General features: G+C 38.6%; 2 protein-coding genes across 4 annotated transcripts; both read right to left on the minus strand.

Annotated features, from left to right (window-relative positions):
• On the minus strand, positions 1-8,525 carry LOC109539630 (mitochondrial enolase superfamily member 1). Its single transcript, XM_019907504.2, has 7 exons — positions 8,265-8,525; positions 3,344-3,562; positions 2,688-2,961; positions 2,472-2,629; positions 530-836; positions 282-463; positions 1-224 (listed from the first exon to the last, which is right to left on the minus strand). Exons 1-7 carry the CDS (start codon positions 8,358-8,360, stop codon positions 108-110), a joined length of 1,353 nt encoding a protein of 450 aa, XP_019763063.2. The 5' UTR covers positions 8,361-8,525; the 3' UTR covers positions 1-107.
• A 1,795-nt stretch (positions 8,526-10,320) lies between these two features.
• Positions 10,321-12,188, minus strand: LOC109539526. Of its 3 annotated transcripts, none has more exons than XM_019907309.2 (6): positions 12,050-12,188; positions 11,807-11,993; positions 11,554-11,753; positions 10,968-11,062; positions 10,753-10,918; positions 10,321-10,697 (listed from the first exon to the last, which is right to left on the minus strand). In XM_019907309.2, the coding sequence occupies exons 1-6, from the start codon at positions 12,111-12,113 to the stop codon at positions 10,360-10,362; spliced, it is 1,050 nt and encodes a 349-aa protein (XP_019762868.1). In that variant the 5' UTR covers positions 12,114-12,188; the 3' UTR covers positions 10,321-10,359. The 3 variants fall into 3 exon arrangements, with proteins under 3 accessions (XP_019762868.1, XP_019762866.1, XP_019762865.1); XM_019907307.2 differs by having other exon boundaries at positions 10,968-11,059; positions 11,554-11,762; XM_019907306.2 differs by having other exon boundaries at positions 11,554-11,762.
• Between the last annotated feature and the right edge of the window lie 241 nt (positions 12,189-12,429).

The following is a 12,429-nucleotide window of genomic DNA, read 5'->3' on the forward strand; positions in this document are numbered from 1 at the left end:
TTTATTGGCAGACATCCTGTCTTTATTTACACTTAACTAGCAGCACTTCCAATAAGACACCTTCAAGAAAAAATTGTCCCCGTCTAGGAGGGCAGGAAAAAACCAGCCTACTTTTTGGGATCCTGGAACAAACCCTTTGCGAACAAAGACTGCCACTCCGATCCATTAGGGTACTCGTAGGCGGCGATGGACTCTGGTTTCATAGTGGTGCTGTAACCAGGAGCCTGAAACAGCCGATAAAAAATCACCGTTTAACAATGGAAGATCGTATCTCCACTTACAGAAGGTGCTGTGTAGTGCGCGTTTTTGATAATGCACGGATTAACAAAGTGTTCGTGTTGCTGGTCGACGAATTCCACCACGCGTCCTTCGCTGGTACCCGAAAGAGCCACAAAGTCCCACATTTGCAAGTGTTGCACCATTTCGCACAGGCCGACGCCTCCAGCATGTGGGCATACTTTTACTGCAATCCAAGAAGCGATTAATAAAGCGAGAACTTAAAGCAGATGAGCGGCGCTCCACGACTTACCTCCTAACTTCTTGGCCATCAAGTACACGCTCAAGATCTCGTTAATTCCACCGATACGAGCAGAATCAATTTGGCAGTACTCTAGAGCTTGGGCTTGCATAAACTGCTTAAAGAGTACTCGGTTACAGCACATTTCTCCGGTAGCGACGGCAATTCCGAGCGGTTTCAGAGCCCGGGCGATCTCCGCATGTCCCAAAACATCATCAGGGCTGGTGGGCTCCTCGATCCATAATGGCTTGAACTGTGCCAGCTCTTTCATCCAGTCGATGGCTTCTTGAACCTCCCACACCTGGTTAGCGTCCACCATCTAGAAGACAAGTTTGCAATAAATATCAACAGGCCGTAAAGTCTTACTGGTGCTCTATCCAAGTTGTTCTATATGGCACTAATGTGATATTTTTTAATAGCGAACGCGGCTAATGATGTGTCAGAATGGTGCTAACGGCTTTCCTGCTATTTTCAACAGCTTTTAGAATTTGTAAAATTTAAGGGTTTATCAGAGAGGACAGACGCACATAAATATAATTTTACCGTATCTGACTAATGCAGTGCAAATCAAGCAAGGAGGCAGGCGCTCTTCTTCAACCTCTATTCAGAGGAAGTATCCACCAAAGCCCTCGAAAATAAAATGGGTAGAATAGGAGTTAACGGCATTCCATTGCACAATTGGCGTTAAGCAGATGATACAGTACTTCTCGTGGAAAACATGTATTTCCTTCAAAAATTGTTGAACAATATCAACAAAGCTCCAGGATTTGATCTAACAATCAACGTTCGGAAGACCAAATACATATTGTGTATCCATATTATGTATCCGCGTTCCTTCTGTATGGCACAGAAGGTTGCACCTTGAACGTGTATTGCAAGTGTAAAAATACCATGTACAGAATATGAGACAAAAGTAGAAGTTCCAAGAAGAATCGGGAAATATTTGGGACTCATCATGAGAGGTCCAAGATGAGATTCTGCAACTCATAATCCAGAGAAAACTCATAGGAAAAATATATGTTGGAACGCGAGGAATATCCGAGAATATTCAATAACACATTTTCCAACCTATTCAAGGGCGCAGTTCCCAAAGTAAGAATAGCAGGGATGGAGACGGTATACGACGAAGGAGAAGAAGAGTGAAGGACAGAATCCTTCAATATTTAAGGATCTTGTAAGGCCAAAACCAAGGCTCAAGAGTCTCGTAAGACTCTAGCTTAGTGGGAGTAGCCAAGCAAACAGTGGCCCCCACTTTCTCCGGACTTAAGTCCATTATACTTCTTTTTATGGCATTAAAAAGTAAGATCTCCGCACTGAACCAGCACTTTTGGAAGATTTACGGCACCGAATTATGTGTTGGTAGCGGGGTTGTAAAACTCTACGTACCCATAAAGTACATAAAATTTCCAATCAAATCAGAGGTTCTTCATTCAGTCTACCTCAGTTTATATTTAAGGTGTTAGCGTTGAACACCTCTCTTAAAGAGTTGCAGCTAAGCGCCATAGAGGGACAATATTTAATTTGCTAAAAATGTGCCCCCGTCGAGACTAAAGTTTACATGTCCGAAGGTTTTTTCATAAATTCTCTTAGGTGCTTAAAACTGGGTCTGTTCCGTTTTTGAACCACCGCCCTGTAGAAAGTCTGTACTATAATAAATAAAAAAACGACATCAACTGTGCAAAGCTGAGAAAGTAAAACTAATAAAACAACATAGAAACCCCCCCGGGCTAGATAAATGAGAGTGGCCGAAACCGAAACATTTCCTATATCTGCCTTGAAATAAAAAATGTGTATAATATAAAGGGGACTGAAAATCGCCAGAACAGTTTTAAGACACACTCGAACGTTACACGACAATCGTATAGCAACAAGTTTTAATCAACTGCGTCAGGCAAAAATATTTGTTTATTGATAGCAAGCACTCGCCACAAATAATTAATTTCCTGAAACATACCAAAGTTCTGTCGTAGCCGATAATTTCCCTGAGCAACTTGCATCTTTTGATGTCATCCTGCAGATTCTTGCCCACCTTCACTTTGAAGACTGTGTAGCCCATATCCAGGTATTTCTGAGCCAGTTCTCTGATCTTTTCGTCTGGATATCCCAACCAACCTTTATAAACCATGAAATGTGTAAATGTTTTATCGAGTTTTTTGCACCAACCACAAACCTGCTTGGGTAGTGTAGCATGGGTATCCGGTTTGGAGTAGTTTTTTTATCCGCTCCTCCTTCCCGACTTGGCCCTGCTTGAGCAGCTGCAAAGCTTCCGCTTTGGTGACGCAGTTGGTCACATATCTAAAGTCAATCACGGAGAGGAGCACTTCCGGCTCCAGATCGGCCAACAAGTGCCAAACTGGTTTCTTCACCAATTTGCCCCACAGGTCCCACAAGGCGTTGATGATGGCTGCTGTTGCCAAGTGCGTTACACCTTTTTCAGGACCAATCTGAGGAAAATAACATCAAACAATGCAACGATACTAATTGAAACCAGATGGTTTTTTCGTTTAATCCACGTGTTTCTACCCCTGATAGTTGTGTCTTTACGTTAACGAACTTCTGATTCAAAGCCAAATTATTCCAAAAATTGAAGTGGGAGAAAATTGGGAATTTTTCATGCACTCAAATTGCTGGAATCCTCGTCGTTATCAAAATTAGTCCCAAGGTGAAATATCTGCGTACTGTGACGCAACTTTCGCGGTTTCAAGAATGGCCACTTCAATCGCACACACGTAGTACTATAAGTGTTTCTTTGACGTATTGAATTGAAGAATCAGCAGTTCAACGTCGGCTAAATGTTGCAAAGCTCTACTCGTGCTAACTTCTTACCCATCGGATCTGTCCCTCGCTAGTCACCGATCTCCAGAAGGTGGCAAAGTCCTTGTAGATCTCAGTCACGATTTTGCCCACCACGATGTAGCTCAATGACTTCACTGCTTGTACGACAATTTCCGTTCCTCTCCCATTGGTGAAAGTTAGTCCGTTTCCTTCCAGTCCAGAAGCGAGCCTGATGGTGACATAAGCACAAGAATAATCGGGATCGGTGTGCTGGAAAAGTCAATTCATGAGCTCATTGCAGATTGGTTGATTGCAGAAATTACCCAATTATTATACAATTTAGAAAACATACCAGTTGCTGATATTTATAATGAAAATGAAGTATGAGCTCAGTCAAATGGTGCATCCAGACCCTGACGAGCCGAGCCTGAGCCGCGGCAAGTTCCTTTGATGTTTCGTCAAAACACCTACAGAAAAAGGAATTTTGCCGCGGCTCAGGCTCGGCTTGTCATGTTTTTACGCACCATTACGCGAGCTATTGGTTTGATTGCCTTTCTTCTGTTCTTTAACAAGTTCCTCTAGTGTATTGGTATTAAATAAACGTTCCGGATTATTTTCTATCAACTATTTTATTTTAGTGGGTTGGTTTTTAAGCTTAACTCCTTGTAAGTTCCAAGATTGAATTTTTAGTTTTTAATGGTTAACTCCACACTAACTAGATCGTAAAACACAATATAATCCCCGCTGGTTTTTCGTTTCTTCTACATCTGCATCTATTAAATTTACGGATTTCGAAAATTATCGGTAAAATGTTAATATTGGTAGATTGCGTGGAATCTGAATTATTGGGTAAAATCATGAGAGACTTATGAAAAGTATCTACTTCTTTAAAAAACCTTTTGTGTTCAAAACGCTATAAAATTCAGCGCTTCAGTAGCAAATGAAAAATGGATGCTTATAGCGTTGAAAGTTTTATTGATTACTAAATGTGCTATACTTTTATATTGATTCCCGATAGATGATTTTCGCAGTAATTCTAACTAACAATCGGAAATACGAGTGACACCGTCAAATGTTTAAATAATTTTTTTTGGGCGATTTATAGAACATTTTTGATGTTTTGCAGAATTCGTTCAGTTAGATATCTCGGTCAATGAGTCTAATGTCCTGCACAATATACATACAGAGTATTACAGGGTGTCCGTTAAGTACGTGACGATCAATCTCTCGAGAGCATACAGGGCACTTCAAGATAATACGTTTATTATAAGAAAAATTCTTAACCTCTCGCTTTCTCAAGATATCGGATCTCACAAACTAATCTCAAAATTTACGTTTCGAGTTCTAACTTTTGAATAACTTTGTATATTTTATTTGGTATTTCCAAAAACGAGGCATAGTCTGCTTTGGAACAAATTATAAAGTTCTTAATATTTATCAATGTAAAAGTAATTTGAACTTAATGTAGTTTACGTTAATTTCTGCAGAATATTTAAAACAGAAAAACAAAGATCAATTTATCTTTGAAATCGTTCAATTTATCGAAATGAATAAAGAGCATCTTTTTGCGGAAAAATCTTAAGATTATGAAGAAATGATATTTGTGGTTCAAAGTAATGACAACTGCTAAAGTTTAGACTGATTATGTGGTTGGGTCAGTCCATTCCTAGTTTATTTTAATATCTTCAAGATATGTTTGTAAATTAGACTGATTCTTTTTTGGAAATATATTTCGCCCAAAAATTATTGTAATAAACAAAGTTGTTCAACAGTTAGATCTCGAATCGTAAAATTGGAGGTCCGACATTTCCGTTAGAGGGACGTTACGAATTTTTTTTATATGAACAAACCGTAATATTTTCTCCTCGCCTGTATGCTTTCAAGACATTGTCAGGTACTTAAGAGATATCATTTATACTGGGAGATTCGATCAATCAATTTTAATCGAAAAAAATATGAAAACGATGGAAATCATATACATGAAAAGAAACGTTCACATAAAGTTATGTCCTCAACCCTTGCAGTTTTTGAGATCTCCAACTCAAATTTAGAGCACAGATTACGCACTGGAATATACACTGTTTGATGCGTAGAACCGCTGGAAGAACAGGTACAGGATGAGATTTTTATTGGTCACGTCCACTTTTACCTCCACGAAACTTTCTTCGCCGTGCCACTGAAACGTAGTCACATTTTTTGAATCTGCTGCCGTTTTTAAGTTTATTAATTATTAACTAAGGCATGCTGTTAAGTTTCGCAGCTATTGCAAAGAACCGAGAAGCTGGTTGCGAACAGCAAATTAAATAAGAAGCGCTGGTAAACAATGTGTCATTAACATCGCTTCATATGTTCTCAACTTGAAAGAAATATCTCAAAAATTGTAACAGTTAGATCGAGAAAACCACCTACAGTGAAAATATGGTGCAACAATCATCTTCGTCTTCTTAGAGTGACTATCCGTTCCGGATGTTGGGTATCATGTTGACATTCTGAGCCTTGTTAACAGCGGCGCGAAATAGCTGAGTGATTGATTGGTTGAACCACGTTCTTAAATTTTTAACAACGATATTCTCCTTCTGTCCACTTCTCTATCTCCATATACTTTGCCTTGGAGGATCTTCTGCAAAAGGACATATCTGCTCTCATTGCGCATTATATGTCCCAGATATTGTAGCTTTCTCGTCTTAATCAGGAAAATAATTCCCATCCTTATCAGCACCAATCATCCTTTAACCCAAAAAAGACTGAAGAAGTACGATTTACTCCAAAGAGGAAMGTTGACTTCATGGRACKAACAYTTCTCTCCMACCCCGTCAAATATCTTGGAATCACCGTTGACTACAATCYGACTTAAAGAGACCGCATAGACAGAACCATACGATARGCGAAATGCTTTGGGCGCGCAGAAGGACGTTCGAAAGCAAATRAAAATGAGGACTTAAACCCATAGACACAGTGGTTATTAGACCTGTAATGACCTGAAATGAATGACCGAAAGACTTCTATCGTGCCAAGCYTTGAAAAAGGCGGAAAATCTCGAAAGTGGAAAAACTGACTTGCTTGGGGAGAAACGGAGTCTTACCAATAACACTCACTATTGYTTTGGATACAATTGTGGGCATCCCTCCTCTACACTTCCATGCGGAGGAGAAAGCTCAACGGGCTGTCGAGGAAGTAGAAGCAGCATTACAACAGGCACTGAGAAATCTGAAAGAGGAAACAATCGCATTCAACCTACTCTTAATGAGAAGTGAGAAAGGACGTCGTCGTGCAGCATTACCGGAATAGTTCCACCAAAAACTGACTAAATAGAGCTTGAATGGTTCCTAAAAGCTCACGGACTCGTCTGGTATATGGAAGGTTGCAGAGTGATACAAAACTAGAACTCTATGATATACATGTGCCGGTGTCTGGGCAGGTACGCTACAGTCATTCAAGCAGTGCTTGCCATCATGGCATGCACAGCGAAAAAGCTGAGACAAAGTTTTACGGGCAGTCACATATGCAGACGCACTGGCAGTCAGGCCTTCTCCAAATGTAGAATCTCGTCAAAACTTATACTTAAAAAAGTTTTCCTCGTATGAGTACCGGAACAGCAACACATAATCTACACTTGAAGGATCATAGGTCACACGTTCAACACATCCTTTTAATAAAAAGCTTTCACTGAACTGCCATTGAACGTTAAGGAGACTAGGAAACTGTTAATCTTAGACAGGAAACCAGTGCAAAGAACATAGCAAGGTTACTGGACATTGGCTAGTGGAAGATGCGATGTGAAGACTCTGCGGAGAACTGGAAGAGTTACATGCAAATATATTTCTCTTGCAAGAAGAAGACCTTGTAACCTTTTGTAACAACTCTCTAGAGCCAACGAAGTTGGTACGTATAGATAAATGGAAGAGGGAACTTCTATCTTATTAGAGTGGAGCTCCCACAATAGCTTCATGAGAAAGAACCGAGTAGAAAAGAACCCTCGAGGGTCTAGTTGCTCCCCACATAGGTCCTCCACTAGATAGGATAGAATGAGATTATTTATTTTCAATATTGAAACTTGCACCTCTAGCACCGCAACCAATATTGCGCTAAACCAGTTTCTAAAAACTGCAACGCATTTTAGAAACTTTAGCAGTACTGGAATCACATCTATAGCACAGTAAGAACATTATTCTATAAAATGCGGACATAATTTCCGAAATTGTCTCGGATTTATCGCAAAACTATTTTTCCGAAGAAAGCCTTGCCGAAGAACTAACATGCGTTATCCAAATTGTTATCGACTCGATTATATAAAACAATTTACATAAAATTTCCGACTAATATGGATTTAACCAAATAGACATCTTCATGAACCTTAAAAGTGACCGCAATTTCAGTAAGTGAAAATTAGTTGAAGAAAAAACTAGTCTTAGCCAACGTGTGTAAAGTGCGTTTTTGGGATCCAAATACTAAATTCTAATAACAGTTTAATGAATATCTAAATATTTGCTTTTGAAAAATACTTTATCAACTTGCCATTGAAAATATTAGATAACAACAATAGCAGGGTGTATGGATATGGTGTTTTCTGAGGCGAACGCAATTAAAACATGTTAATTTCACTTAAACCATCCAAGATAAGAAATTACATGACAAAAAAACTTGTTACATTTTGTAGATATGTAGGTATTATACATTATATGTAATCACAGCCAATTTACTCTGTTGAAGTTGTTTGCGCAATAAAACCATCTGACTTAAATTAACAAATCCTGATGAAATAACCACTACGGTTCAAAGCAAATATTATTTTCCATGTTGAAGTGAACAAGTCCCGATTAATAGTGACTGTTATTACTTTTATCAGTTTAGTATAGCGGCAATTAATTAAAAGGCGATTTTAATGACATGTTTGGGTGACCTTAACAGAGTGGATCCAATATTGGACAAGCTGAAGGATTAATGTGAGCAGGAACAAGGAAAATTTGCTTACCATGGCATCGGATCCATCGGATTGCAAAGAAGTGGGAAAACGAATATCCCTCACTTCAACTGCAACCACCTTCAGATTTTCTTCGGTGCTGGACATGATTTGGTAGCAAGAAGTCAACTGGCGTGGCGACTCGTCCGGAGTACTGGAACGACGCTTTTGATGTGCGCTTATTTATAAGCACGCTTCCAGTACGTATTTCCAGTAGTCGAAAGATATCGTTTTATCTACGGTTCAGTGTCGCTGGGGCTACTCAAGCCAATATTCTACTGGATGACCGAAAAATTAAGCTCCCTCTCAAAAGATGCATTGCCGTAAGATTTGTGCCCCCAACTCGGTTCCTCATCAGCACTTACAATTTTCTAGAAACATTCCGCTTAAATAACTGGCAAATCTGTCATTTTCAGCTTATTTAGTTTTATTTTTGATAGGTTTATTGCCACCTTGCTTCTTTCTGCTAAGGTATTTTCGAGTTGCGGTGACATAAAACAGTGAAAATGAGTATAAAAATAGCATGGAAATTAAAAATTTGTTGGCACGTATTCACATTTCACATGTTAGTGTACAGTGTGTGTAAATTTTATCTTTTCGCTGATTGTCTCCTCTGATGAGCATTTAATAGTAGTTTTAGATACAAGGGCGAAACCCTTTTTTTTTAACAGCGGAAATTTCTAGCAAAATATGCAACTTACACATAAACCATACCCTGAAAGCAGCACTTGAATTTTCAACACTCATTGTTTCAATTGTATTTATGCGCTTGCAAAAGTACGCGTTTAAAAAATTACAAGCGTTAAAACATGACAATTTCAAAAATGACATTGACATCAGATTTAAAATATGAAGTTGATGCATTTTATTTTTGGCATTTCTTATTGAACCTGTCACTGTTATTATATTTTTTAAAGTATTGTAACGGAAATAGCCTGGGGTACTCACGTTTGAAATGGGGGGATCAAAATTCATGGTATTTCAGTAAATGGGAGCCCCATTTGCGCCCCATTTACTGTCAAATATGACACTGACAAGCGGGAAGTTTCGCACCTGTTCTGGAGATTTCGAGAACCATCTGGGTTACCTGAAGGAATCGGTATAAGCGGGGAGAAGGTGCAGAAGAGGTTAAAAAAATGAGAAAATGGACGGTAATTTTGAAGTTAGTTTGTTCCTGTTCCGTATTTAAAATTATACCGAGTGGAATAAAAGTTGGAAGCTGAAGAGTTTGATACCCGGCCATCCACGGTACAGTATTTTCATTAAAAAGTAATCGATATGCTTTTTTAATGAATTGCGTAGGTTTATCGACAACTATTAATTACAATTTAAAGTTTACTTACAATTTCTAGATTATAACTTTGTAACAAAGTTGTTCAAGTGGTCCATTTTTCTGCGCTCGTCAATGTTGCCACAAGCAAAACACGATTTTTTTAAATAGCGCAAGTTTCTTGCAAAATATGCACTTGAATTTTCAACACGCATTGTTTCAATTGTATTTATATGCTTACAAAAGTACGCGTTTAAAAAATTACAAGCGTTAAAACATGACAATTTCAAAAATGACATTGACATCAGATTTAAAATATGAAGTTGATGCCTTTCATTTTTGGCTATTTTTATTTATTATAACTTATGATTCGTGTTATATTTGTCATTCGAATAAAAAATGTTGTTCGATGCGAGAGCGAAAATCCGTTTTTCGAACTCCTGACGGATTGACGCCCCAGACGAAGTCATAACAAAAAACATAACACGAATCATAAGTTATAATGAATAAGAAATGCCAACAATAAAAGACATCAACTTCATATTTTAAATCTGATGTCAATGCCATTTTGGAAATAATTTAACAAATATAATGGCATTGACAGGTTCAATTTGACACATTGACTTTTGCGCACATGCGCGTAAAAACCCGTGCGTAAAAGTAAAACAAGTGAACAGTAGAGAAAAATGCTTCTTTTTGATAATCGCTTCTGATCGAAAAATGGCACTTTTAAATTCATTCGAATAAAAACCACTATTATTTTAAAATGTAAAGGGAGTAGGAAAAATCAAATAAAACTTCTGATCTGTTTCTTTTAATTTTACAAAATATTTGCATTTACAGACACTGGCAATCGTCCGATCCAGTGGATGTGTTGGAAGAGCTCGTCATAACCGATAACTCTTCACTGCTTAAACCGCTGCCCAATTCATTAGATAATCCTTTTTTCAACTTGTGTTTGCTCTTTGTTCGTTTAGATTGAGCAAGTTCATCTTGCGATGATTGTTCTTCTTTGTCCCCTTTTTTCTTGCGGTTCTTCCGGCGCTTCTTTTTGGGCTTTGTTTCCTCCTCAGAGCTCTGGCCAGTAGATGGAGTCCCTACCGACGAGGAGTCGCTCTGGTTTTGAGAACGAGCTTTGCCTTTGCTCTTTTTCGACTGGCGTTTGCATCTCTTGGCTACAATTTACGAATTGCACCAATTTCCACAGCGAATTCCAAAGCTTATACTCACTATCGCAAATGCACTCGCTGGTCATTTGAATGCCCTCTTCTTTAGTTGCTTGCTCCTGTCCCTCTGAAAAGGAAACTTTTTTCTTTTCGTCAGCATTTGGGTCCAAAACATCCACCACATGGCCAGTTGGTGGACCGGCAGTTTTGCAAAGAACAAGTTTTTTTACCTGCAAATCGACAGTTTATTATGCTAAAAACTTAGAAATAGATCAGTACTCTGGATGAAAAGTCTATGGGAGGACTGGGAAACATGAGCTGTTGCATCGTGTGGCATTGCTGGCAGCTTTTGGGAGTCGATGAGATAAATTCTTCTGAAATTATCGTTTTTTTTTAGGCTACCTGGTTCAGTACTAATCGCCAGAAATTGAACTTAATTAAACTTTTTGAAAATACTGACAGACTTTTTGAGGCGAGTTTTGCGACGATGTAAAATATACGAGTGAAATAAGATGCATGTATCGGGAGTGTTACTTTCAGGCTAAACCCAGTTAATAGGCTTGAAAAATGTTTACTAAAAAACTCAAAACTGGTCCAGTTTCTTAACTATCGAAGGTATCAAAAATGTGCGTGAACCAGAGTTAATTTTTCAACGCTTTGTTTCTGAGCGGCTTGACCTTATCAGTCCCTTTGGGCTTTCGATTAAACCACTTTGCCGATCTGTAGGAGAGTTTCTGAGTTACTTTTTCATTGAATAACTGATTTAAAAACAGTCAGCATGTCAAAATGAAAAAAAAAACTTTGTAAAAAATCCAATTTAAATGGTGCGCGGTTAAATCTGGATCATCAATACAAGAATACTCACTTGGCGCTGGAACTTTTGGGAAGTAAGTCGGCAAATCTGAAGATGACGTGCTACTATTGCGATGAAACTGCAAGTTGAAAGTCTTTTGAGGCTGTTGAAACCCACAAGGATTCAGTTGGGAATACTCAACTGATGAGGGAAAAAATGAGCTTACAACCGCTTGAGGCGGAGGCTGTACTTGTGGTTGGTACATTGAACATCTGAAATATCTGAAACACTTTGGAGCCCATCGCTGGAAATGCTTAAAACTTACGGTCCCTGAGCGGCATTTGCACTTGCGGGAAATGTGAACAAAACGCCGCCAGGAACCAGCTGCTTTTGAGCGCACAGCATTGGTTGATTTCCCGAGAATCCGACTATAGAGGTGTTGACTGTGTCGCAAACTCTTCGCTGCTGTTCTTGGGACAAAACCACATTTTCGCCATTTAGAGTAGTTGGGGCTGAAATTAGATGCGAAATCGGCAATCATCTGCTAATCCGAATCCCAACTGCTTACCAGTTGATCGAAACGATTCGTCGTAAAAATTAGAATTGATCGAGCAAAATGGATTGTGATTCATGGAGGAAAACGACAATTTGGTGGCTGATTTTCTTACCAACGGAATATGGTGAATGTCAAGAAGCTGGTCCTAATATTTGACATGATATACAGGGTGTTTGCTAATTGGTGGACAATTTCTAAAGGCTTTGTGGGCAAAGGTGGAGGACTTTTGAAAAAAGTTTTGTGGTTGAATAGGAAGTTTTAATTATTAGTAACTGTCTCGGTAATATTTTTCAATTGATTAAACTTAATCTGCAGTTAAGTGCATAAAAGCGCATTTTTTATTTGAGAGTTTTTCTAGTTTTTAAGCAAAATCTCTTAGCCTTTGCCTCATA

Source organism: Dendroctonus ponderosae, unplaced genomic scaffold (assembly GCF_020466585.1).
Source record: "Dendroctonus ponderosae isolate FM_Combo_2020 unplaced genomic scaffold, Dpon_F_20191213v2 Dpon_F_20191213_5, whole genome shotgun sequence".
NCBI classification, from domain to species: domain Eukaryota; kingdom Metazoa; phylum Arthropoda; class Insecta; order Coleoptera; family Curculionidae; genus Dendroctonus; species Dendroctonus ponderosae.

What these genes read in the sequence shown, in the direction of transcription:
- LOC109539630 (XM_019907504.2), bottom strand. Translation starts at nt 8,360, where the DNA reads ATGTCCAGCACCGAAGAAAATCTGAAGGTGGTTGCAGTTGAAGTGAGG. An exon ending in CCGATGGATCCGATGCCATG is followed by an intron (nt 3,563 to 8,264) that starts GTAAGCAAATTT and finishes TGACTTTTCCAG; the next exon opens with CACACCGATCCCGATTATTC. An exon ending in GATGGCCAAGAAGTTAGGAG is followed by an intron (nt 464 to 529) that starts GTAAGTCGTGGA and finishes CTTGGATTGCAG; the next exon opens with TAAAAGTATGCCCACATGCT.
- LOC109539526 (XM_019907306.2), bottom strand. Translation starts at nt 12,113, where the DNA reads ATGAATCACAATCCATTTTGCTCGATCAATTCTAATTTTTACGACGAA. An exon ending in CGAATCGTTTCGATCAACTG is followed by an intron (nt 11,994 to 12,049) that starts GTAAGCAGTTGG and finishes ATCTAATTTCAG; the next exon opens with CCCCAACTACTCTAAATGGC. An exon ending in CAGCGAGTGCATTTGCGATA is followed by an intron (nt 10,698 to 10,752) that starts GTGAGTATAAGC and finishes CGTAAATTGTAG; the next exon opens with CCAAGAGATGCAAACGCCAG.